Source organism: Ochotona curzoniae, unplaced genomic scaffold, assembly GCF_017591425.1.
Source record: "Ochotona curzoniae isolate NIBS_2020 unplaced genomic scaffold, NIBS_Ocur_1.0 contig_4792, whole genome shotgun sequence".
Lineage (NCBI taxonomy): Eukaryota > Metazoa > Chordata > Mammalia > Lagomorpha > Ochotonidae > Ochotona > Ochotona curzoniae.
This window is the reverse complement of record NW_024466389.1, coordinates 6827401-6853572: the sequence shown is the minus strand read 5'-3', so window position 1 is coordinate 6853572 and position 26172 is coordinate 6827401. Positions and strand designations below refer to the sequence as shown.

General features: G+C 44.3%; 1 protein-coding gene across 3 annotated transcripts in view; it reads right to left on the bottom strand.

The window, feature by feature from the left end:
• Positions 1–26172, bottom strand: part of VPS13D (vacuolar protein sorting 13 homolog D) — a 245173-nt gene that overhangs the window by 194465 nt on the left and 24536 nt on the right. For all 3 annotated transcript variants that reach the window (XM_040987935.1, XM_040987936.1, XM_040987937.1), the window contains exons 13-22: positions 24332–24462; positions 23462–23537; positions 22892–23062; positions 21151–21281; positions 16037–16169; positions 11985–14198; positions 9761–9912; positions 6306–7334; positions 2759–2849; positions 607–733 (exon numbers count right to left, since the gene is read on the bottom strand). In XM_040987935.1, the coding sequence (XP_040843869.1) occupies positions 607–733; positions 2759–2849; positions 6306–7334; positions 9761–9912; positions 11985–14198; positions 16037–16169; positions 21151–21281; positions 22892–23062; positions 23462–23537; positions 24332–24462 (4255 nt within the window). The remainder of the gene's footprint in view (positions 1–606; positions 734–2758; positions 2850–6305; positions 7335–9760; positions 9913–11984; positions 14199–16036; positions 16170–21150; positions 21282–22891; positions 23063–23461; positions 23538–24331; positions 24463–26172) is intronic.

The window sequence follows — 26172 nt, the reverse complement described above, 5'->3', positions numbered from 1 at the left end:
AGCAGCCTGAATGCCAGTGTTTCCCAACAGCTCTCAGAAAGCTTGCAAACCACCACTGCAAGCTGTGTCTTAGTCTTGCAAGACCATCCATTTTGAAGCCTTCTAAAATCTAAAACAGAAAGGCCTCAATATGGATGGTCTTGATAAGCCAACAAATGTATCATGTAATTTAACACTCATGCATCAGCAATGTCTGCAGCTGAACTCACTCCAGAGCTTTGCAGAGCTCAATGAGAAATGCTCTAAATCTGCCCCCTCGATACAGCCAGATAGAAAATGGGCCACATGGGAATTAAGGGACTGGCCTCCGGTCACTTAGTGAGCTGGCACACAACCAGCCAGGTGTGCAGGCCTTTTAATAAGCTGAACGATCTCGAGTACACCCTACCTGCTCAGGAAGCCTGGACTGCCCACCTCAGTGCAGATCCATTCTAATGAAATTTAATTTAAATCAAGATATTCATAACCAGACCTTTCCAGTTATACTTATAAAAATTATAAAATTATTTTTAAAACTTTTCTTCATTCTTTATTCTTTCAATAAAAATTTGAAAATGAAAGTGACTGCAACAAAATATCAAGTGAGAAAAAGAGAGAGATTTTTACTTAAAAGTCTGGAAGATGAGGGCTTCTTCTCCACTTGTCGTGAAGCGTTCTCTGTAGAATTCTCCATGGGACGTAAGGTCACTGAGAGAGAGACTCCCGATGCTGCCCTGCAAGGCCAGGTCTCCCTCTAGGAAGGTGAACGTTACAACACGTCATTAAGTACCTTTCTGGTCATACACCTTAAATATATGTGAACAGAAACTGGTATAGACATGCCTGAAATTTTCACTTTTTAATCAAACTAAATATCAGAAGGCAAACTGTCACATTCCAATGTACTCAGAAAAATACTTTACCCAACATTTCAAATAGTCTGAATGCAGAAGTCCAAGAGATCGAAATATCTCACACTTAAATTTTAATACTTGACATTTATAAGGCAAAATAAATGAAAAACTAAATACACGTATATTGAAGGACAAATAATCAACAATTATAGATAGAAACCTGGCCCTTTCTGAGAACAGGTAAAGCATCGTAAGGTCTATTAGTTGTGCTATGGGTAAAAACATAAAGGAGGGAGGGTCAGAATCAAGCAACATTAAGTGAGTTTTAATATAATTTAATAAAAGAATAAAACGAATGAGGCATTAGACACCAAAGATCTAAATCTGAAACTGCTCAGATATGATAAGCTGAAGCCCCTGGGAGGCGGGGAGCGTAAGAAGGAGAAACTGAAACCAAGGGAAGCGGACCTGTGAGGGCCCATTCTTAGCAGCACGGAGGGACTGAAAAGGAACAGCCTAAGCTGCTGCTTCCACAAAACAAAGCGCATCCTCCTATCACTATAAAACAACTGCTGAAGTGAACGTATTTGGCAAACTAGTTAGCTCCTAATTAACCAGACATATACGTACTTGTGACTCCCAATGTTTTCTAAACAAAAATACTCAAGCATTTTGCGATCTTAAAAGCCAATCTCTTCCAAGAAGCTCTAAAATAAGTTACACCGTGCATGAGACCTCAGCTTCAGCTCATTCTTCTCCCAAATGATACCCCTATCTTGACCAGAGCAGCAGCACTTTTTGTAATAGCCACTATTTAATTACAAGGTCCTGCGGAAGAAACTGTGCTTCAATGAACACTTTATAAACTCCTCCAATTGAGAACTTGACATAATTCATTTTTTTAAATTTATTTATTTAAAAAAATTATTCTAATTGGAAAGTCAGATACACAGAAAGGAAGAGACAGACAGAAAGATCTTCCATCTGCTGATTCACTCCCCAAGTGGTAGCAATGGTTGACGGCGAGGACTTTAGCCACTAGACTACTGTGTCAGGTCCAAAACTTGACATGATTCATCACATATATTCTACTAAGAACTTCAACCTACAGGGCAATGGCTCAAGTGGCTAATCCATCCCTTGCAAGTGTCAACATCCTATACAGGGGCCGGATTGTATCCCAGCTATTCCACTTGCCATCCAGCTCCCTGCTTGTGGCCTGGGAAAGCAGTAGAGGACGGCCCAGAGCCTTGGGACCCTGCACCCACATGGGAGACCCTGAGGAAGCTCCTGGCTCCTAGCTTCAGACTGGCTCAGCTCTGGCCAGTGCAGCCATTTAGGGAGTGAACTAGTGGAAGGAGGATCTTTCTTTCCTTCTCTCTGCAAATCTGCTTTTCCAATAGTAAAAAAACATGTCAACCTGTAATGACCCATCAGAAAGAACAGCAGTTTTTTACACCCATCCACACCCTGGACCAGTCACTCCCCTAGTCATGACCGAAGATAGGGAGAACCTAGGCCCTTGTTTCCAGAAGCAGCTTGGCTGCATGCCTGATTGCAGACACAATTATTAATACTGCTCCCTCCCACTGTCAAATCTACCGCATTTTCAACAAAAATACTGTGTGGTAAGCCTTGACAGAATCTGTGTCGAAAACACAGATGCCAGGGTCCATGCCAACCTCCAGAATCCGATTCCTGGAATGGAGATGGGGTTGTGGAGAAGGGAGGAGGTGTGCCAGACACCTGTGTCCCCAACTGTCTATAACCCAGCATCCAGGAACTATCTCCCTAAGTCCTGGCCAGATCGCTAAGCACAGCAAGCCTCCGACTCATCCCTCACCTGGCAGATGACCACAATCACATCTGTGATCAGGATGTTCAAACACTTCCCAGATTCTTCACGTCGACTTTTCCTCACTTACCGATCATTTCCAGGTGTGCTACTAGTTTGGACACATTGGCTTTAGCAAGCTCACTGGTGGTCTTATTCAGCACGAGAGAGAGTGAGTGAACCTAGGATGCAGAAGATGAAGCAAGGCAAAGATTACTATGGAAGGGAGTCTCTCTCAGACAAACAGCAGCACAAAACCAAGGCAGTGCACTGACACTGGCCATCAGAAGGCAGAGCTCTGAAGGTCGGCAGAGGCCCGTTGGCGTGCTCGAGCCAGTCAGTGCAGGAGCTGACACACAGCTGCTAACACATGAGTGCAAGCAAGGCTGGCATTTCAATACAGTACCATAACTGTAACTACTCAAAGAACTTCCATGGGGAGGGTTCACTGGGTTTGGTCTCCACAACCTTTCTAGCCTGGAGCACCCTTGTTGGGGCTGAGGAAGGCCTGAGAAGGACGAGGAGGAGAGGACGGAGCACGGGGTCACTCCTGGATTCACCCACCTGAGCCTGTGCCTGACTGCTCTATCCTCAGTGCCCACCATGAAGGGAGCTCAGAAATGTTTGCAGGATAGGGGCCAGGCATTCAGAGAGCCAGGTCCAGTCCTAGGTGTTCCATTTCTGAGCTAGCTCTCTGTGGATGATCCTGGGGAAAGCACTGGAAGGTGGCCCAAGCACTGAGGTCCCTGTCATTCATGTGGGAGCCCAGGATGCAGCTGCTGGACTGCATTTCACCTTTGCCCTTCGGGGAGTGAACCGGAAGACGGAAGATCATCTTTCTCTTACCTGCCTCTCCCTGTACCACTTTCACTGCCTTTCAAGTTACAAAAAGGAAAAGGAAAAAAAAAAGTTCAGTAAGTGGATGAATGAGAAAACAGCATGAGGAAAGAATGAAAGACACAGAAAAAAGGAGATTTTTAAAGTACGACCTTGAAGGACACTCCAGTTCCACTACAGCAGGAGTTTTGAAACAAACCACAAAGGGTCCCAAGGAAACAAGGTTATCAGGAAGAAAGAAAATAAAACCCCTAATAATTTAATTACCAAAACACAAACTTGGTCTAAAAATGCTTTAGGGGCTCCAGCCATCAACACCTGATCCCGCTGTGTAAGTGCTGAACCTCAGCGTTACTAAAGGCCTTCCACTGAGAAACTGCAATGGAGTGGGCCAATCTCCACAGCTGGCTTGGAGTCCTGAAAGCAGATGATCAAAGGTTCAAATGCTAAAACAAGAACGTGTACAACATGGGGGAAGCACTTGTGGAGCGGAGGAATGGGGGAGTGGGAGGGGAATCTTGTGCCTATGGAATCACACCATGAAGAATTAAAAAGAAAAAGAAATAGCAAACCTCTGTTACCTTAGAAAATTATGGGGAAAAAAAAAAAGAAAAAGAGGAAAAAAAAAACCGTATCTAGACAAATCCAGAATGGGACCCCTCTACAAGGCACCAGCCTAGTTCTAGACAACAACTATCACATAGGATTCTCTTCTGGCTTCTCATTCAAAAATTTCATACATTTTACTTTTATCATGCTGAAAATGGGAAAACTTTGGCTCAGGAAACCCTGATTTTCTACAGAATTATACAGACCTAAGGAAAGACACTCATTCCTCTCTAATCCACCAACAAAAGGGCATTTTTGAGACAATCAGGGAAATCGGATTATGGACTGGTGGGTGTTATACAATATCAAGGAATTTCTGTAAATGTATTTAGCTAGATACAACAATACATTATTGCTACATTACAGAATGCCAGCAGGTTTTGTTTCATTTTGTATTTTATAACTGAATACTGAAGCATGTAGAGGCAAAATCATAGGATGACTGGAATTTGCTTTAAAATACTTCAGTAAAGAAAAAAAGAAAAGAAATGATGAAGTATAGGGTTGCGTGTTGGGGGAATTCACTACACCCTTCTGTTAATAGTATTCTGAAATTTTTCACAATCTAAATGTCCTTCAAAAATTCTAGTTTTAAAAAGCATACTATTAAGGAGCATTTATAACAGCAGTCACAGACAGCAACCTAAGCCAAGCCCCCTGGGAACCCACACAGGCAGCAGCGAAAGATCCAGTGGCCCATCATGACGGCCGGGCGCCTCCAGAACAAAGGTGCAGTCACACACACGTAGTGGGCCGACAGCCCTCCGGGGCCCATCCGCTTGGCGTACCAAGTATCAAGTACCGGAGGCCTTGGGACCCTGCAGCTGTACATTCCCGAGACGCGGAACACGAGGGCAACGGTTCTTTTCCAACTCCCCCCTAAGAACTCTTTCACTTCTAGAGGAATGAGCCTCCTACAGCTTGGGAAAGAAAATGAAAACTGAACAAAGGGGCTGGCACATTGGGTCAACTGGCTAATCCTCCCTTGCAAGTGCCAGGATCCCATATGGGCACCAGTTTGTGTCCTGGCTGCTCCACTTCCCATCCAGCTCCCTGCTTTTAGCCTGGGAAAGCAGCGGAGGACAGTCCAAAGCCTTGGGACCCTGCACCTGTGTGGGAAATGTGGAAGGGGTCCTAGCTTTGGATCAGCTCAGTTGTAATGATTTGGGGGAGTGAACAAGAAGAAGCAAGATCTTTCTTACCGTCTCTCCTCTCTGTAAATCTGCCTTTCCAATAAAATAAAATTTAAGAATCTTTAAAAAGGAAAACTGAATAAAACACTTCTCCCCAGCATAAATACACCTCACATAGAATAAAGTAAGTAGATGAAGAACTCCATTTTCAAACGCCCAATCTAGGAGCTGATCTTGTGGCACAGTGGGGTAAGCTGTTGGTAGGTAAGCTGTTGGTAGCTACACTGACCTCCCATATGAGTGCCAGTTCTTGTTATGTTACTCCACTTGATCCAGCTTCCTGCTAATATGCCTGGGATGGCAACAAAGATGGCCTTGGGTGCCTGCCACCCAAAGAGGAGAACCAGATAGAATTCCAGGCTTCTGGTTTTGCCTTAGCCCAACCGTGGCCATATTCTGCAATCCAAGTAAATCAATATATCTTACCACAAGTCTCACCACCATTGCAGGCCTCCCAGGCTTGGTATGCACTGGAGTGAGTTACAACAGGCCTGTGTACCCCAAAACAGCCAGCTCCATCTAACTGAGATCCCATCTTCCTATTGTCCTGGCTGTTCCACTTCTGATCCAGCTTCCTGATAATGATCCTAGAAAGATACAAATATAATCCTGCTTTGGGCCCTCTGCAGGCCATGGGAGGAAAGCCAAATGGAGTGCCGGGATCCTGGCTCTAGCTGCTGTGGCTACTAGGGGAGTGAATGAGCGGACAGAAGGTGCCTGTCTCTATTACTATCTCTCTAACTCTGCCTTTCAAACAAATCTTTAAAATAAATAAAACATTCACATATTTCAAAGGGAACATATGTTATTTAAACCACTTATTTTTCCTGCTTCTAGATAGGATTTACACTAAAATATTTACATTTTACCTTTTTTAATAGGCACACAATCACTGGCAATAAGAGCTATTTTCCAGAATAAATGTAACATGCTCACATTCAAATAGACAAACCCAAATTCACTTTCAGAACCTAAGGGAGCCAAAGGTTGGGATGCTACCTTGAGATCCAACTTTGTGTTAACTGGATCCTGAAGTTCAGTCTCTGCTACAGCACTGGATTCTGACCTCACATTTTGCAGAATGTCCTCAGGTGGCATTTTCAATGCATGGTTGTCTGCAGTGGAGCCAATTCCAAAAAAGTCCAGTATCACTACCCAGGTCTGCAGTGTGATCAGCACGTCGAGGCAGTTAAAATCAACATCTATGCTACGGTTAATTCTATTGTAACTGGAAGAGAATTCTGGATGTTTCTTATCTACCAAGAATATATTGATATGGACCAAGGAATCATCAAATTTACTCTTTCCAGTGAGCACCTTGGGCTCGTCTCTGGTTGGAGAAGGAGGCGGGGTTAAGGGATACTCCTTGTCCTGGACTTCCTTTGGCTTTTTCCGGGAGGCAGAGGTGGGTCTCTGATAAAACTGAAAGACATTAGGAGCTTCTTCCATGTGGGAAGGGAGCGAGCGTGGCATGTCAGGGTACTCCACATTGGACACCAAAGGGCAAGACTGAGACAGGTATTCTTTCTGGGTTAAGCTGGACGGCTTAGGAGCTCCTCGAGACACCATCAGGTTCTTATATTTGGAATCCGGATTCTTCTCCAGCAAGTCCTCCATCAGCAGGGAGCGCAGCGCAATCTGAATGGATAAAGTCTGAGGATGATCTTTACTGAATTCCACTTCAAAATCCTGAAACTTTAAGCTCACAAGTCCCTGGGCCCCTAAAGTCAGGTCTCCACTTAGCTGAACTTGAAGCTCTGATATACAAAAATTGGCTTGAATCTGAGTAAAGGATCTGACTTCCTTCACAGGGAAGGACTTCTGCGATGTGCTGGAAAGGCTGGCATGGCTGAACAATCCATTGTCCTTCCTCTCAGCAGGAGGTTCTCCACAGGTGCTGAGGGGAGGCAGCGGAGAGCTGGGGCAGGAGGAGGCAGCACTAGCCGGAAATTTATTCAGATCTTCAGTGTATACAAGGTTGTCCAACGTTTGTAACACCTGCTCATATACATGCTTGGCTAACACCACCTGCAGTCACAGAGAAAAACTCAGTCATGAATGGCCACAGTTGTTATTAATGGAATTCTCCCCGCCCTGCCAAGGTGTTAAATTAGTTGATACAAGGACAATTCCATTCATTCTTTTCTGCCTTGATCTTTTACTCTGCCTCACTTTTGTTGAGGCTCTCCCTCCCTCATAAACCTCACAGACAATACATGTTCAGTAAGTGCTATTCACTGCAGGCTTCAATTGGCAGTCACTCTCTCAAATCCCCCAAAAACAACTGCAAAAATGAAAGGGACGCTGTTAAAAGCATAATGTGGGTACGCCACAGGATCCTGAAGCAATCAACTCACTGCGCTGATTCTGGCTGATCGCACCCGGGTCTAGTACGCCTCAGATGATGATGCCGATGACCCCGGACTGGCTATGTCTGCTGTCTCCCTTGCTTTGTTTACAATTACGCTATATTACTAAAAATATTTTCAGTCGTGGGCATTTGGCACCGAGCCGGGATGATGTTCTGGTTACGCTCCTCATTCTACCTTCCCACTAACTGTGCACCCTGAGAAGCAGCGGGTGATGGCTTAAATCCTTGCACTCCTCTATGGGACACCCAGATGGAGACCCAGGACTGGCCACTGGGACTATTTGGAGAGTGAAAAGTGGATGGAAGAGCTCTCTCTCCCTAACTCCCTCCCTCGCTCTCAGACTTTCAAATGAATAAAGATCTTTAAAAGAAACGGTTTTTGTCGAAGCAACAATAAATCAATGATAACCCTAAGAATAAATCAGGATAATTCAAAAAAATTCATGTCAAGTGCCGATCTCAGGCAAATATTCCTGCTGGTAACGACCACTGACGAGCTAAGAGCTTAGCTGAGAGGGAAAGCTACAGGAAGTCCCATGCGGAGACCGAATGATGAGTCACTGATGTCGAAAGAAGTTCTGCTGACCACACGCGTGGGTTCTTCCAGAGTAAGTGCCAGGCAGCCAGGAGAAAATGCTGCCCAGCCTGGGGGCCACTGTCTTCTAGTCCTGCCTGACCTTGTTTTATAAAAAACTCTGTACCACTCCCTGCGAAATCAGGAGAAAAGGACACTTTTGAGGGAAAAAGAAAAACAGATGTATATAGTCGCCATACATACACACAAAGTCTCTCTCCTGACCCATCTCATTTCAGAGGCCAAGACTAATTCTACTCTGAAAGGACGCATCAACGGCTCAGATAATCACTGTGTTTTATAGGCTGGATCAATCATCTCAAAAGTGTACTAAAAATTATATGTATACACCTAGGAAAAAAGAGACTGACTCAATTTCTCAGTTTCTGAATGGCAACAGAACTAAGAATCTGTTTTTTCTTTTTTTTTTTATAAATTTTTTTAAAAGATTTATTTCTTTTTATTACAAAGTCAGATATACAGAAAGGAGGAGAGACAGAGAAGAAGATCTTCCAACCAATGATTCACTCCCCAAGTCAGTGCAACGGCCGATGCTGTGCCCATCCGAAGCCAGGATCCAGGAACTTCTTCCGGGTCTCCCACATGGATGCAGGATCCCAAAGCTTTGGGCTGTCCTCTGCTGCTTTCCCAGGCGCGTTCAAGGCGAGGACTTTAGCCGTTAGGCCGCGCCGCCGGGCCCTGTTTTCTCTTGTACACAAGTCCCTCCTTCTATACATGATGAAACAAGACTAATGCCAAGAACAGAATGACAATATAAAACGATCTCATGTTTACTAGAACAGGCTATCAATAACAGTTATATGCAAAAATTATCTCTGGATTTCTGTATTTCCCTCTAACATTTATATATACATACTGTGTGTGTGAATGTGTGTATATATATATATATATATACTGTATATATATATATATACTGTGTGTGTGAATGTATAAAATAAATTCAGGTGGTCCAGTACAGTAGCCTAGTGACTAAAGTCCTCACCTTGAATGCACTGGGATCCCATATGGACACTGGTTCTAATCCTGACAGCTTCCCATCCAGCTCCCTGCTTGTGGCCTGGGAAAACAGTCAAGGACGGCCCAAAGCCTTGGGACCCTGCACCCGCATGGGAGACAGGGAGGAAGTTCCTGGCTCCTGGCTTCAAAACAGTGCAGGTCTGGCAATTGCGGCCACTTGGGGAGTGAATCATCAGACGGAAGATCTTTCTCTCTGTATTTCCTGCTCTCTGTATATCTCACTTTCCAATAAAAATAAAAGTAAATCTTTAAATAAGTAAATTCAGGTTAAGCATCCCTAATTCAAACTGCTTTCTGAGTCCATGCCCTTGAAGTTTTGGATTTCAGATTTTTAGTTTAAGGATGCTCAGCCAGGAAAATCTATGTAAATATTTCAAAATCTGAAAAACCCTCAAATCTGCAACACTTCTGATCTCAAGTATTTTGGGTCAGGGATACTCCACCTATGCATGACTTCAAACCAGTGTTTACCTGAACTGGATTGACGAACTTGCCTTCGATCTTCATGATGCTAGAAGTTCCCAGGTCATCCGGACTGAGGGAGAAAGTTAATTCAGATTCTCTCTCTATGGGGATCTTCTCCAGTCTAAACTGAATGGTGGTGTTGTTCAGGATGTGAAAAGCTGCCATGAGAGAAAGGAAATGACAGACTATAAGCACTGATATTTCCTTCATCATTGCTGATTAAGGTTGCAGTGTATAAAAGACAGCCATTGGTAACTCTAGGCCAGGAGTGGAGGCAGGCCTGGCACTCGTGCGCCATGACAGACATTACACTCCAGTGACTATCCCAACACCAAAGCTCGTAGCAGACAGAGGTTGTATTTACACTAAATAAATTTGTTAGAGGCAACCAAGGTGTTAAAGAGATGTATAAGATGTTAAAAGGTCTATATATTAGAAGTGGTTTGAGTAAGTCAAAAGCAACTTGAGTTTAAAGTAAAAAGGAAAAGATTCTACACATAACTTGGGCCACACTCCTGGGCTTGGGCTGTGAGGGTCAGTGGGTTTTTTGCAGACACTGATAAGAGTAAGAGCAAGAGCCCATTGTCCACAGTACCCAGGCTCAGGATGTAAGTCAGGGTCAGTAGCCCTGATAAGGGTAAAAATAAAAAAAAACCATGGTCTGTAATTCACAGATATGTTACCTATTGCTTTGCATCTGTAACCCCTTAGCTTAGAATAGTTTTGTCTTGTCATGATGAATAGGGACTTGAGGCATTTCATGGGCTTTTGGTTGATTGGAGTGTTTCATATTTGCTTTAAAATGATTGGAGTGTTTTTCGCGGGCGCGGGCTTTGCTGTAACAGCCAAACTGGCCTATAAGAATCTGGCTTGTCCCTAGCTCAGGGTCTTACTTCATCCACCGGTCCTGTGTGTCCGTGTGAGGAGCTTGACCCTGGCTAGCCAGCTCAATAAACTTTGCTTGCTGATTGCATCCACGTCTGGTTCTTTGCTATTCAACAGAGGGGTGATTTTGGACCCTAACAAATTTACACTAATAACAATAATATTTTCACAACATTCTCTATTTGCTGGCTTCAAAACATGTGGTATGATGGGCCCGGCGCGGTGGCGCAAGTGGTTAAAGGTCCTCGCCTTGCACGCCCGGGAGCCCATATGGGCGCCGGTTCTAATTCCGGCAGCCCTGCTTCCCTTCCAGCTCCCTGCCTGTGGCCTGGGAAAGCAGTCGAGGACAGCCCAAAGCTTTGGGAACCTGCACCCGCGTGGGAGACCCGGAAGAGGCTCCTGGCTTCGGATTGGCATAGTATCGGCCATTGCGCTCACTTGGGGAGTGAATCATCGGACGGAAGATCTTCCTCTCTGTCTCTCCTCTCTGTATATCTGCCTTTCCAATGAAAAAATAATAAAAAATAAATCTTTAAAAAAAAAAAAACATGTGGTATGGGGCAGATACCTGGCACCTAAGTTAACATATCAGCTGGCACGCTGAGAGCCCATATCCGAGTACCAGGCTTTCAGTCCTGGCTGCCCCCGAGTCTAGCTCCGTGAAAAGGGAGACCCCTGGAGGCAGCAGGTAACAGCTCAAGTAACTCAGTCCTCGTGCAGAAATACACCAGGGAATTAACATCTGAGAACAACATCTGAGTTCTCAAAGGCACTAACTTGTTCACCAATAAAGCCATGCACTAGAGATTATCTATTTCTGTGGATGCCAAAACTAACAGATTCAACTGTCTGGTTTTAGCCATCCAGATCCAGGACACAAATACAAGTTCTTTAATCCTAGAAACCTCGACCAACCATGACAGAAGCTCGCAGAGTGCTAGAGTGGGGCCATAACACCCAGACAAAATTCCATGTTCTATTTACATCAGCCCTTGAGCTATCATGGGCTCCAATATTTAACTCTAAATACTAACAACATTTAAATACCTATGCTTAGGAACAAGAAATCAGGATATAATTAACCAAATTAAATAATAATTTAACAGGATTTGTCTACTCAAGCACCTGCAATAATGAGCACTCACCCAATTCAAAAGGAGAACATGCTTTAAAAAACCCTTTTGTCAAACGTTACCTTAAGTAGAAAAAGGTAAAAATATATCAACCTACCACGAAGCGGTATATTAAAATTATACTTTGATTTCTTTTATGGTAGCTGGGGTTCATTCTAAAAGAATAGATTCTGTTGACATTTTTAGTGAAACAAGAGGTTTATGCTCCTCACCTTGACCTCTATGCAAAGACTCAAAGAAATCGTGTCTGGTGAAACGAGCATCCTCTTGGCTGTTGACACTGGCAGACCCAGACGATGGGCAGAACACCCGGCCTGCCTCAGACCCCGCACCTTCTCTGCCTGACAGCTGGCTGCAGTTCAGGGAATACAGTTTAATGTCCTTGATTTCCACCTGTAGACGGTCACTTCTGGAGTCATCATCTCCAGCCACAAAATTCTGGATAAATATCTGTCCCAAGTGTCCAACCAACAACTCGGGACTCCCAGGCTTCCGGGGGACAGAAACAACTGGGGATTCAATGTTTATGTTCAAGATTAACTTTACAGTATCCAAACGAGGTGAAGCCAGGCCAAGCCCATAGATGTCATTTTCCTCTAAGATAAAGGGTTCTCGAGTCTTTTTTGGAGTTTCAAAGAGTGACACCATCTCACTGTACTCAGCAGTCTTGGTGGCTAGGACTGTGGTGACTTTGGAGGCTGCACTTTTCAGCATGCTTCGAAAATTTTCTTCCAGTTCATCCATAGACAATGTCACTTCCTTCAAGAATTTAGCAGAATGGTTATAATGCAAGGAGGCCATCTTTAGGTGGAGACAACACTCCTGTTTAGACCTCTCAGCAAATGTGAAGCTCAGAGCTTCAGTAAGGGTTGCATCTTCCATCCTGACATACACAGATTCAAAGCAGCCAATGTCACTGATGAGATTCTCATAGCCTACAGAACTCCCAATGCTGACAACATACTGGTTTTTAACATTATCCTGTGTCAAGTCCATTAGCTGCAAACAGCCCAGAGAACCATTCATATCAAATGTACTACCCATTGAGACATTAACTTTAGTGCCCCCTATACTTGCAGTTGCAATTTTTCTGCCATATTTCTCTCCATTTGCCATCCCCACAGTCCGAAGGAGCAATAAATTAAGTCTGTGGATTTCTACAGCAACCTCAGTATTTTGTTCATATGTAGACTGGTAAGTCCCTTGTTCTTTCACATTGCTTTCAAAATCAGTCGTTAAGGGTTGAGGACTCAAATCATCTTTTTCCTTGGGGAAGCATTTTTGAAGAAAACCAATCAGCTCCACAATTGTCTCTGGATTTAGGATAATATCCAGATTATTCACCTGTAATGAGATCACCTGAAGAGTGCTGTCCAGATGCATGGATGGGCACTCTGAACTCACAAACTGATATTCCAGTTTAATGAGGGACTCTTGTTCTTTGGTGAGGATTTTGTTAAGGGAAACGCTGGAAGCAGCAGATGGGTCATTCAGCATGGCTGCCTCAGTGAAGCAGGCCACATTAGGTCCAGAAACAGGAGATTGGGCCCTGCTGTCTCTAAGACTTCCTGTTGGAATATCGAAACTCAAGTTCTTATGTGAAGCCATCAAAAGGTCAAAATCGGCACCGTATGTCTGCATGGTGTCTACCAGGAGCAAACCATGAACAGTCAGGGAGACTTCTGCATCGTAAGGCCTCTTCACAAAGTGAGCGTTGGTACCGAATACCTTGAGCACAGAAATGTACCGGCCATTGCTCTCGACACCAAGCTGCATACAGTTAACTTTAAACTCGGCCAGGAGAAGCTGGGACTCCACCAGGACTTCCCGCGTGTGCTGCTCCAGCATCACGATGCTCTGCGTTAGGTTCATGACCGAGTCTTGCAAGCTTCCTTGCTGATCCTCCTCGGGGAAAATCTTCTCTCTAATCTGGGTGTCAGAAGCCCTCACTTCCTGCGTGGTGAGGAGAGCAAAGCAGTTCTTGAGAGCAGATATTTTATCTTCATTGATGTGAATTTTTAGGTCTGGTAAATTGCCTGAGAGCACGGCTCCTGGGTATTTGGGGTCTGAAGTGTAAATCAATCGGCGTTCCAGCTGCAGGTGGACGTTAAATTTCTCCACCACATGGGTTGGTCCCACATCAATAGCCTGGACATGTTTCCAGTTGTCTTTGACTCGTCCGACCATGATCTGCAGGTCCATAAATGACAGGGAGTACCTCTCGTACATCTTGGTGCTCATTAAGTGTGCTTGCAGCTGTTCCTCACTGAACTCCACCCCAGCAAACGGAGGGGTGTTCTCTCCGGGGCTGCCGGGTTCCGGAGGCGGAGTGTTGGGGGGTGTGGCTAGAGGGGTCTTATATTCGTCATCACTGAACTGGTTCTCATCCGAGGCCGACCCATCCCCACTTTTCCTCTTGGACTCATCTGCAAAGGAAAAGGAAAAAAAATCCAAAGTGGATGTTTGTTTCTTCCCCTTTCCCTTCCCATGGAGGCATCCTGACTCTGAGCACGTAGAGAATAGGGACCACTGTGATTTCCCAGCTTCTGAGCAGCACTTTCCTGAGCTGCCACGAGCAACCCTCCTGGGTCACTCTCTGTACTGACTGGCCTTTGTCTCTCTGTTCCTTCTGGCATGTCAAACAGAAGACAGCTCCCACTTACCTGGCTCCACACAGCATCCCTATAGCCTAGACTAGTACTTGGGGAGGCAGAAAGCGGTTTCAAGATATGACTTCCTACCCAGAAGCCACACTTCAAATTCCTCTCTGCAGCCACGTGGTACTGAGGTAACTACAGAAGGATGCCACTCGGTTCTGTCACTGCCAGCTCTGTGCCACGTTCATGTTTCAACAATTCCAGGAGGAGCTTTCCTTGGCTGTTCAACCTTCAGTAATTCCCTTTCAACACTCTCCTCCAAATTAGACTTTTCCACCCCCACTTCCTTCTCTTCAAGGATTTCAAGGAGACAATAAGGTTGCAATTACTTGCTAAACTTAAAAAGTTTCTACTTCCCCATGAATCCTCTCATTCTTAGTCTATCTCAATGAACACTATTTGGATCTAACCTCATTTTTATACATGGCCCTAAATGTAAATAGGTTAAATCTCTATCCCTGAAAAGACGGCACAGTGACACAGGAGCTGATCATCCACCTGCAACATCAGCATCTTGTACAGACACTGGTTCTAGCTCCGGCTGCTTCACTTCCCAGCCAGCTCCCTGCTCATCATCTGGGAAAGCAGCAGAGGATGGTTGAAGGCTTTGGGCCCCTACATCCACAGCAAAGACCCAGAAGAAGCTCCTGGTTCCCATTACTGAATGGCTCAGCTTGGGCCATTACAGCTATTTGGAAGTAAGAAAGCAGATGGAAGACATTTCTCTCTCTCGCTCTCCGACACAGAACATCCCATATGCTATTCATTCTGTCCTACAAAATGTTCAGAATAGACAAAACCATAGAGACAGACAAAAAATTAGTGGATGCCAAAGGCTGGGGGATAGTGGGAAATGGGGAATGACTGCCAATGAATTTGGAGTTCTTTTGGGAGAATGAAAGTAGTCTGGAATTAAACAGTAATGACACACCTCTAAGAATGGCCTAAAGCATCAGCAGTCCCACATTCTGTGAACCCCAGCACACCACGGGTGGGGATGTACCAAAGCGCTTGGCGGGAAGGGCTGCGAAGAAGGCGACCTCAGTTCTTGTCTCACGTAGAAGAATTTCCACAAGGACAGGACAGTGAGTAAAGCAAGGTTTGCCTCAGTCAGAAACCTCTTGCCACAGACTTCAGAAGGGGGCGCCAAGGGAAAAAGACCCATGAAATTTAACCAATTTTGGGGAAGAACAGCACAGCAGCTGACAACCTATCACAAGGCTGATATTGTACTCCTGCCTAGGCTGCTCGGGCTAAAACAAAAAAGCAGTCGGAAGGGTGGAACGGGTGACCCCACTTGCTCTCTTGATAAAGTTAGAGATGGAATAACTACCTCATTGCAATTCTCACCATACAAATAGGAACTCAGAGGGGTGGTGTCACAATAAACAAACAAACAAAAAACAGTAGTTGTATAAGTCCATCAATATCCCAATAGCCAAACTGCAAATTTTTTTTAAATGGGAACTATATCTCAATAGAGCTATTATTTACAAATAAGCAAGTAAACTTTCGAGTTTAGAATGACATAGAACTTCAAGCTCTACTTTGTCCGCCCACACACTGATTCAGCCCAGAGTGATTCTGAGACATCATGCTGATACTACCTTGGGTGTTCGTCAACAGCATTCTTCCTAGATCCACAACAACCAACACGGGGTTCTGCAATTTGAAGTCATCAGGGAATATCACTTGAGGAGCAGAAATATCTAGTCGTATACTCCACCGTTTACTCTCCTCCTGTAAAAATAACATCAACTTTGATTAGACAACACAAGTGTACCTGTTGAAAATTAGAAACTTTCTCAGTGATTTGCGCACTTCTGGAAGTCACAGTTAAGGCAATGGAGTGATTTGGTGGTCTTTAATGTTGAGAAATATGTTCAAGGCAAAAGCTGGAACATTTGATAAACTAAAGTAGGGAGAAAAAAATCATAAATTACTTCTTTTGTACTCTGTGATGATCCAGAGCTTGGGAAAAATTTGGTTTTGGTTTTATTTTCATTTATAAGGCTTAGTCCTTTAATGCTTTGTAGAAATTATGGAAGTCAGATAGAAATTTAGATATTTTTACTTACAGGCACAGGCAAAAATGAACTCTCTTTTCAAAAGACCTCAGTATAAAACATAAGTTTTAATATCAGACATGCAAGTAGTTTACCAACTCCTGAGTTTGTTCACTAGTCTTCTCTGCAATTAAATTTAGCCTCAACTAGAGGAAAACAATAAAAGCTAATTTAGGAATCAAGATGGCGGAATAGGGTAAGGACGCCTTTAAACGGACAGAGAAACATTTAATCAGGATGAAGCAGAGAGGACAGATTTCAGGAAATAGGAAAGGACAGAACGACAGCACAGTGGTACCTGGAGGCTGACAGACACAGGAAAGCAGCGGGCACAATGTGTGGTGCTGCAGTGACTGATACTCCAGCGGCATTCAGCTAAGGGTGATCTGAACTCCACCAACAGCTGGAACTCCACCGGCAACCAGGTGGGAAGGGACTTTCGCTGGGAGCTTGGAAGGTAAACCCAGACAAAAAACTGTCCATCCTGCTGGTCTGTTTGATTTGACCAGGAGCAGAGACAGAGCAGCAGATCTCAGATGGGCAGTGCGAGAACAGGGTGGATTTCATAGCTCAGTCAGCCCCCTAGAGCTGAATTGGGCGCCAATTTGAGTAAGGAGGAAAGGGCAAGGGAAAGGACTGAGCATACACTGAGCTGGAAGTGAACTCATTTCTGCAGTGAACTGCAGCGATGTGACAATCTATGGGTTCCACCCAAGACAGGTCTGGGTAGCCCTCAGACCTGATGGCCAGCAGATCAAGAACTGTAGTGGTGGTACGTCAGACGCCATTTTGCGCACCGTGGCAATAGCGTTAGGCCTGCAGGCGACAACAGTAAACTACGCATGTGCTGAGCTCCCAAGAACTCGCTGAGTTCAGTGGATTGCACTGGTCCTGCAGGAAAACACCAACTGTGGCATCGTAATGGTCAAAAGAGGTCCATGTGGCACCCAGACCCTATGTCCAACAGATTCTGACAAGATCAGCGCCACCAACAACCATTATATAGGACACCTGCTGTCTCTCTAATCCTTGGACCTGCTCCAACCTGAAGTGGGAAAAAGGTTGCAGAGACAACAGTGCAGCCTCAGCACGGTATCACAGGAGGAGGAGAGTGGTGAGCCAAGAGCTGGGGCTGTGGAGACCACGGTGGAAATCTGACATAAGAACCCAGACCTGGAACTCGCTGGAGGTTGTGGCACAAGTGGCTGCAAGCAAAAAGTTGTGTACCAACTGCAATAAGTAAAGTCGCATTGTAGACGTGTGGGTGACACAGCTTAGAAAACTGCCCCAAGGAGAAGACTCTGCTAACCAGAAATACAATGATCAGAGCAAAAGAGACAAAGGCACAATGAATATTACCGAAAACTCCCCTGCAAAGGAGGAAAACCCTATGCCAACCTCAGAGTTAACTGAGGAAGACATCAAGAAAACGGGGCACACAGAATTCATAAGACTCATTTTAAAGATTCTGATCAAAAATGAGGAGCACATACAAGAGTTCAAAGAATTTAAGGAAGCAATGTATCAAATCAAGGCTGATATATCAAAAATTAAGAACGCAGTAGAACAAATTAAAAGCACAGTGGAGAGTCTCCAAAATAGAATGAAGCAAGCAGAACAAAGAATTTCAGAATTGAAAGATATTTCCTGTCACCAGGGGGAAGCAAACAAAAAACTGGAAGCAGAGCTGGATCAGGCCAAAAAAGTATTCAAGAATTGAAAGACATTATTAAGAGGCCAAATATAAGAGTTATGGGAATCCCAGAAGGTGCAGAAAGAGAAGCTGACTTTGCAAATGTATTTAATGAAATAATCAAGGAAAATTTCCCTAATCTGGAGAAAGAATTGGGAAACAAGATCCAGGAGGGACACAGAACTCCCAACAGGCTTGATCAAAAGTGATCTTCACCAAGACATATGATTATCAAGCTCTCTTCAATTGAACATAAGGAAAAGATCCTTAAATGTGCACGTGAAAAACATCAATTGACATATAAAGGAATGCCAATTAAGCTCACAGGAGATCTCTCACAGGAAACTCTACAGGCAAGAAGAGAATGCAGTGACATATTCCAGATTCTAAAAGAAAAAAATTGTCAGCCTAGGATAACACACCCTGCAAAGCTTTCTTTCCTCTTTGAAAATGAAATAAAATTCTTCCATAGTAAAGAAAAGCTAAAAGAATTTGCCTCTTCCAAACCTGCTCTACAAATGATACTTCAAGATGTTCTCTTGACAGAGAAGAGGAACAGCACCTACCAAAAGCAAAGGCAAATGGGAAGAATATCCCAGTAAAAAGACAACAGAAGACTAAACCAATGAATACCCCATTCCTAAAATGACAGGACCAAAGTACCATCCAAACATATTTAACTCTGAATATAAATGGCTTAAGCTCAATCAAACATCATAGATTAGTAGACTGGATTAAAAAACAAAACCCATCTGTTTATAGTCTGGAGGAGACACGCTTCAACAAAGATCAGCGGAAACTATATCACATGGGTTTTGTTGTTTTCTGTTGGTTTCATCTCTTCAAAACACTTTATTCTGATTAAAACATTCAATGACTTGTACATCATACAGTAGCATCATTTTCTTCAAGAAGGTTCTTGATTTTCATTTCTTCAGCTACACGTTAGTCATTTAATAGCACGTTATTTAACTTCTTGGTGTTGTTAATTTATTTTTTCTCCTGGATGTTGATTTTGTTTTGTGGCTCTTCATTTAATGGGATGTATAGTAGCTGTGTAATGGAGACTGTCATATCTAGTAACATGTCATATAACTTCATGGCATTGTAAATTTTGATTTTTCTTTCTATTGTTGATTTTGTGTTATGACTTTTCATTTAAGGGGATGTACAGTAGCTGTGAAATGGAGACTAACATCCAGACGTGAGGATGCAGTGTAGTATGCATTTCTGCTTCCAGACAAAGATGGACTTACAATGAAACTGTTTACTATATCTTGACAATAGGATTCTGGACTCTCTGTCATTGTCCATGCCCGCAATGATGGACATATGACTGAGTAGGAAGATCTATATGTTAGTAATGATACAGAGGAACTAGGTGATGGGGGAGGGAATTGGGGAGGGGAAAAGGGAATATGGAACTGTATCATAAAATGATAAAAATAACACGTTAAAAATTTAGATACCACATGTTTGCCTTGATTTAACTTGTAATTTTTGTTTGGTTGTTGGTTATTTTTTGAACCTGTCATTGACACTGTCTCAACCCAGATGTTTCGAAGAATGGAACTTGCATTATTTTTAACATATTGTTTACCCAATACTATGTCAATTAATTCCATAATGTTGTATATTGATACTGAGGTTTTGTTGGGGCTTTTAACTGACCGGATCTTTACTCTGTTAGCCCTATCTTCAGACTAGAGAAGGTCTCCCCAAGAGGCCACTGAACTTATCTGGACAATAAGACGCTGGACTTTATGCTAGATATGTGTTTGCAAGGAACGAATCTCAACTGAACTTGAACTGTGGTTATGCAACAAGGTGGAGGAATCCACCATGGGGGGAGGGGTATGGGAGGGGTGGGGGGAATCCCCAGTGCCTATAAAACTGTATCACATAATACAATGTTAACAACAATTAAAAAAAAAAAAAAAGAATAAATACATCTTTAAAAAAAAAAAAAAAAAAGCTAATTTATAGAAATGCTTTCAAAAATAAACTTTTTTCTATAACAAGAGGATACTAATTGTTACTCACCATCACAGACCAAAAACTGCACTGGGGCTCCCTCCCACGGAACTAGGCCCTTTGGTGTTTCTGTTCGCCTCCACTCCTAAAACAGGGTCTACACCGCCCAAAGGCAACCACGCGCCCAAAGGCAACCACGCGCCCAAAGGCAACCACGCGCCCAAAGGCAACCACGCTCTGCCTGACTGCTCCACCTACTGCTGGATCTTAGCACTGCACCACCATGTTCTTCTGGATGGGTAAGATGTTTCCTGGCTCTCCCACTCCACTGCATTTTTCAAATTAGCTGGCCACTCAGCATCACAAAGTGACCATCATTCCCTTGAGGAGAGGCTGGGGCAGCACTCTAGTTTTTCTTCTGATAACAGTGAGCACAAATAGGAAGATTGTTCCCTATGGAGCAGGTGGCTAGCCTGGCAGGCCAGATGCCCATGGCCCCCAGGGGAGTGCCTGGGCTCAATACCTTGGAGTCAGCGATAATAATTCTAGGGAACTGGGTTCCTGCCATCCACATAGGTACCTGGACTGAGTTGTCAGCTTCGGGCCCCCAATCCAGCTCAACCCCATGTGCTGAGGACATCTCGTCAGGGAAACACATAGAGGAGCTGTCTGTCTCTCAAAGACATACAAGCAGTGGGGAAGCTCTCAAACGAAACATTTACCAAAGATCAGGTCTGGAAAATGGAATAAAGATGAGCCTTACAGCATCTCCAGACTGGTACACACAAGGAACAGGACTCTACACAGTCGCTCATTTTCTCAATGAAATCTGATTTTGCTTGATGCTAGGAATAAGGATTCCATATTTTCCATGTACTTAATCAGTGTAATTGACACAGGGACACATAGTAGGATCCCCCCCCCAAAAAAAAACCTCAACAAAAGAAGGCTTGCCACCCCTCACAGAGTGCTCTGCGCACCCACTTACAATGAAATCCCCCACTAGCAGGCGATCAAGGGTTTGCCGGATCTCCGCCTTGGTCTGCATCTTCAGCTTGTTGTACTGTCTTCGGGCAGCTTCAGCTACTCTCAACTCAAGTTCAGACTGATAACCAAAACCTGAAAGAATAAAAATATATAGGCAAGTCAGAATTTTCTTTAATTTTTTAAAGTATATTTTATTTTTATTAGAAAGACAGATCTACAGAGAGAAGGAGAGACAGAGAGCTCTTCCATCCACTGGTTCATTGCTAAATGGCCACAACAGCCAGAGCCGTGGGGGTCTGAGGCCGGGAGCCAGCAGCTTCTTCCAGGTCTCCCACATGGATGCAGGGCCCCAAAGACTACAGCCATCTTCTACTGCTTTCCCAGGCAATCCAGCAGAGAGCTGGATTAGAAACAGAGCAGCCAGGAAGCGAACCAGTACCCACAAGGGATGCCAGCATCCCAGGCAGAGGCCCAGCTCACTACACCCTGCACCGGCCCTATCAGTCAGAACTTTGAAATGAGCAGATGAAAATGAAGTGTCACAACAGCTACTCTCATCAAAAACTTCCCCAGCGCTGAAAAACAATCAAGTGCCAACAACAGCTCCTTACTCCAATGGGACCTGGCATAACACAGGGCCAAAGTGTGCAGCAGCTGGGAGAGGTTCAAGGGAAAGGGACTTGAGATACCACACTCTCACAAACCATTTTCTAAAAGATTCCAAACTATCTCCAGACCTTTAGGGAGCAGGTCATTACACTGAAGGAAAATGAAATCCAGAAGGGAATGCTTTCCCTATCAGTGAGACAGAAAAGAAGCCATGACAATGGGAGCTCCTGCTTACATGACACTAAAATGGTTTCATCATTATGAAGGCAGGAGAGAATACATTTCAGAAAAATACAATTGGTTTATTGATGCTCCTCACATGCCCCTCCAGCGTCAAAGTGCTTTTACTGTTTGTATTGTCTCAAATCTTCCTGGGGAACAGGGAGACAAAAATCCATCAATCGGGCCCGGCGCGGTGGCGCAAGTGGTTAAAGGTCCTCGCCTCGCACGCCCGGGATCCCATATGGGCGCCGGTTCTAATCCCGGCGGCCCCGCTTCCCTTCCAGCTCCCTGCCTGTGGCCTGGGAAAGCAGTCGAGGACGGCCCAAAGCTTTGGGAACCTGCGCCCGCGTGGGAGACCCGGAAGAGGCTCCTGGCTTCAGATCGGCATAGTATCGGCCCGTTGCGCTCACTTGGGGAGTGAATCATCGGACGGAAGCTCTTCCTCTCTGTCTCTCCTCTCTGTATATCCGTCTTTCCAATGAAAAAATAATAAAAAAAAAAAAAAAATCCATCAATCACTGATGACATTCGGAAGTTGGCAGTACTTAATGCTGCACCACATAACTAAGAGACTACTGAGCCTGTCACCCAGAAGGAAATTCTCTAACATCCTCAGTTCATTGGTTTAAACTATTTTAGTTATCAAAGAAACTGCCTTAGAATAGAATGAGAAGTATGATGAAAAAAAAAAAAAAATAGCAAGTGGAAAGAGACAAGCAGAAAATACGTAAGGATACGACTTCCCCTAGAGACTGAGCGCATGAGGCAGTAACTAAGGCTGATCCTCCCTCATTGAGTAGGTCTTTTCTGCCACTCCCAGGCCGTCCAGGACAGCAGCCCTGGGCCAGAGCACCAGACAGGACAAGACAGAGGTTTTTTAAAGTAACAAAAGATCAAGCAAAAAAGTTAACCTGAGGTATGAACCTTTCCCTTGTAGAAAAAGTCAGCTACTTTCTTGATGGCCTGCGGATTGTATATGATGTTCAGGGGCCTCGTGCTGACGTTCAGTCGCCTCTCAAAGTGGCTGTGTGCTGGGTTTCTCTCATACAGCATCTCAAAAACGGGGTCATCCGGATGTGCAGCTAAAGGAGAGAACAGGGAAGACAGCAAAGCAAACACCTTATGCTGAACAGAACTGTGAGAAATGCAGAAAAAGACATTTCCCAACTTGCTCTCCACTTTGTTCACATTCACGAACTCTTCCAAACACAGACCCTGAGCACTGGCCCCATCCCACCGGAAATCACGCGGCCTGGGCCGAGGCACTGGCTTCCTCTACAGAAACCAAGGATCTGGGGTACCTCCTGCTACACCCATCTTCACGGCCTTTCTGGGAACATACCAAGCTGTCTCCAGGCTAATCCTGGAGTCACGTGCAAAATTACTACACAGGGGGCACAAAATGTTGCCTCTTTTACTACTCATCAAGATACTGCTCTGAAATCATAGTATTTTTAAGATAAATTAGTATGATAAATTACCAACATATTGATCACTTCTGTCTGTCGATGTGGCCTGAAGACCAAAAGACTGTGAGACTCTGCCAACTTCTTTCTGCTGTTAAACACACATAGAGCGGCATCAATGTCGGGGAACGGGGACAACTCACTTTATACTGCTATAGACACAAACGTTTAACCCTTTTGCATCCCTCCCACTCAGCACAAGCAGGTCCCAATTAAGTGCCCTCACACTATGGAGTTCTGGCAGATTGATCCAATGTGTACCCTTCTCTCAAGCCAAGACTCTGCTTCTGCCCTGCCAGCGCACTGCTCTGCTCTCAGCATCCTCAACAGACATGTGCTAAACACACAGTCAAAATGCAGAGCTTCCCAAAGCTGAAGTCTGGACCTCCTACCCTCTCCATGGCCTTCCCCATGCCTTCTAAACCCAACTCAAGATATACTCAATTATCTGGATCAGTATATTTGCTAACTTAACAAAATCGTATATTTCATAATTAATACTAATTATGTAAAATAAAAGCTACACACGCGTAAAAAATTTGGAATGGTTCTTTTTTGTAAGCCAGGAAAATGAGATTATATCACAGAGTCACAGTGAAATTGACTGTCAGAATTAGAGGACACAAATGCAAGAAGTGGTGTCTATGGAATTTTCTTCCAAGTCAGAGTAAACTACTCCATGAAAACACAACACAGGAGAGAGAGAGCCTAACCCTGACCTTCCCAACAGCTCTTAGCTAATTCAAAAAAAACTTTCCAACCCCACTCTACCCAGTCCAGGTGATCAAATACCACAATCAATCAGCTTAATGTTGCTTATCATTCGCCTAAAACACACCACAATAACACAACACCCCATGTGAGCCCTCCCACTGTGGTACGTACTGGGTTAGGGAAGACCAGAAGGGGAAACATGGTTCCTTCCGTAGCCAGGTCTCGAAGAAACAGTCCCCCCAGCCGGACTAAAAGCAAAGATGAGTGTCTTCGAGGTAGAGATTCTGCCAGCAATTTCACATCTACAAAAGAAAAACAGAGCACTGACACTATGCAATGCAGGCTGCTTTTTTGAAAGTGTTAGAAATAATATTGGCAAGGACTACTGGGTATCATAGGTATTACAACCTATTTTTCTTTGAAATTAGAACCCCATAAAAACTGAAGTTACTTCAAAAAATTTTCCCAAAATATGCAGTTAAAAATATTTGATCAAAGAAACTGTTGAGTTGAAGCAAATATTTTCTGTAAAATGCTTTCTCCACGAGATTTTTTGGAAGACCCTGCATGTGTATAGATCTTAAAATCTTTTACAGTGGGCCTGATGCGATGCCCCAGTAGCTAAGTTCTCACGTTGTACATGCCAAGATCCCACATGGGCGCCAGTTCGTGTCCCGGCTGCTCCACTTCTCGTATAGTTCCCTGCTTGTAGCCAGGAAGAGCAGTAGAGAATGACTCAAAGCCTTGGGACCCTGCACCCACGTGGGAGAGCTGAAAGAAGCTCCTGGCTCCTGGCTTCGGATCAGCTCAGCTCAGGTTGTTATCGTCACTAGGGGAGTGAATTAGTGGACAGAAAATTTTTCTATCTCCTCTTTGTATTTCTGCCTTTCCAATTAAAATAAATAAATAAATAAATCTTACAAAAATTTTTAAAAAGCAAGCAAGCAGTCAAAGGACATGGCTAAGGCAGTAAAGCCACTGCCTGCAATGTTGGCCTCCCCTGTGAGTGATGGTTCAAGTCCCAGGTGCTTCATTCATATCCAATCCAGTGCTATGCCAATGCACCTGGGAAAGCAGCAAAGGACAGTTCAAATGCTTGGTTCCCACATCAACAGAGTGCCAGGCTCCTGGCTTCAGCCTGGCCTAGCTCCGGCCACTGCAAGCATTTGGGGAGTCTGTCCCTCTCTAACTACCTTTCAAATAAACTGAAAAAAAAAAAAAAAAAAGGTCAAATAGAGTCTGGTGCAGAAACCAAGTGGCTTAATCCTTGCCTTGCATGCACCGGAATCCAGTATTGGCGCTGGTTCGTGTCCCAGCTACTCCACTTCCCTTCCAGCTCCCTGCTTGTGGCCTCAGAAGACAATGGAGGGACAGCCCAAAGCCTTGGGACCCTACATTTACACTGGGAGACCCAGAAGAGGCTCCTAGCTTCAGGTCACCTCAGCTCTGGTCACTTTGGCCACTTGGGGAGTGAACCAACCGATAGAAAATCTTTCTCTCTGTCTCTCCTCTCTGTAAATCTGACTTTCCAGTAAAATAAATAAAACTTAAAAAAAAAAAAAAGTCAAATACAGGGGTGCTGACATAGTGACAAATCCCCTACCTGTCAGCATCAGTATCCCACATGGGCACTAGTTCACGTCCCAGCTGCTCTACTTCCTGGCCCAGCTCCATGTTGATGGTGTGGGAAAGTAGCAGAGAATGACCCATGTTCTTGGGCTCCTGCCACATGGAGACTGGAAGAAGCTCTTGGCTCCTGGATAAGGACTGGCCCAGCTCTGGCCACTGCAGCCATTCAGGGAGTGAATCAGTGGATGCAAGACCTCTCGCTGTCTCTACTCTCTTTATAATTCTGACTTTCCAAATAAAATAAATAAATCTTAAATAAATAAATACATAAATCTTTTAAAAGTCGAGCATAGCCTGACCCTCATTATTCCCAGAGTCCATACACGCACATCTGCCTACTCCCTGAAATCCACTGTAACCTTAAAACCAAGACTCATGGTGCC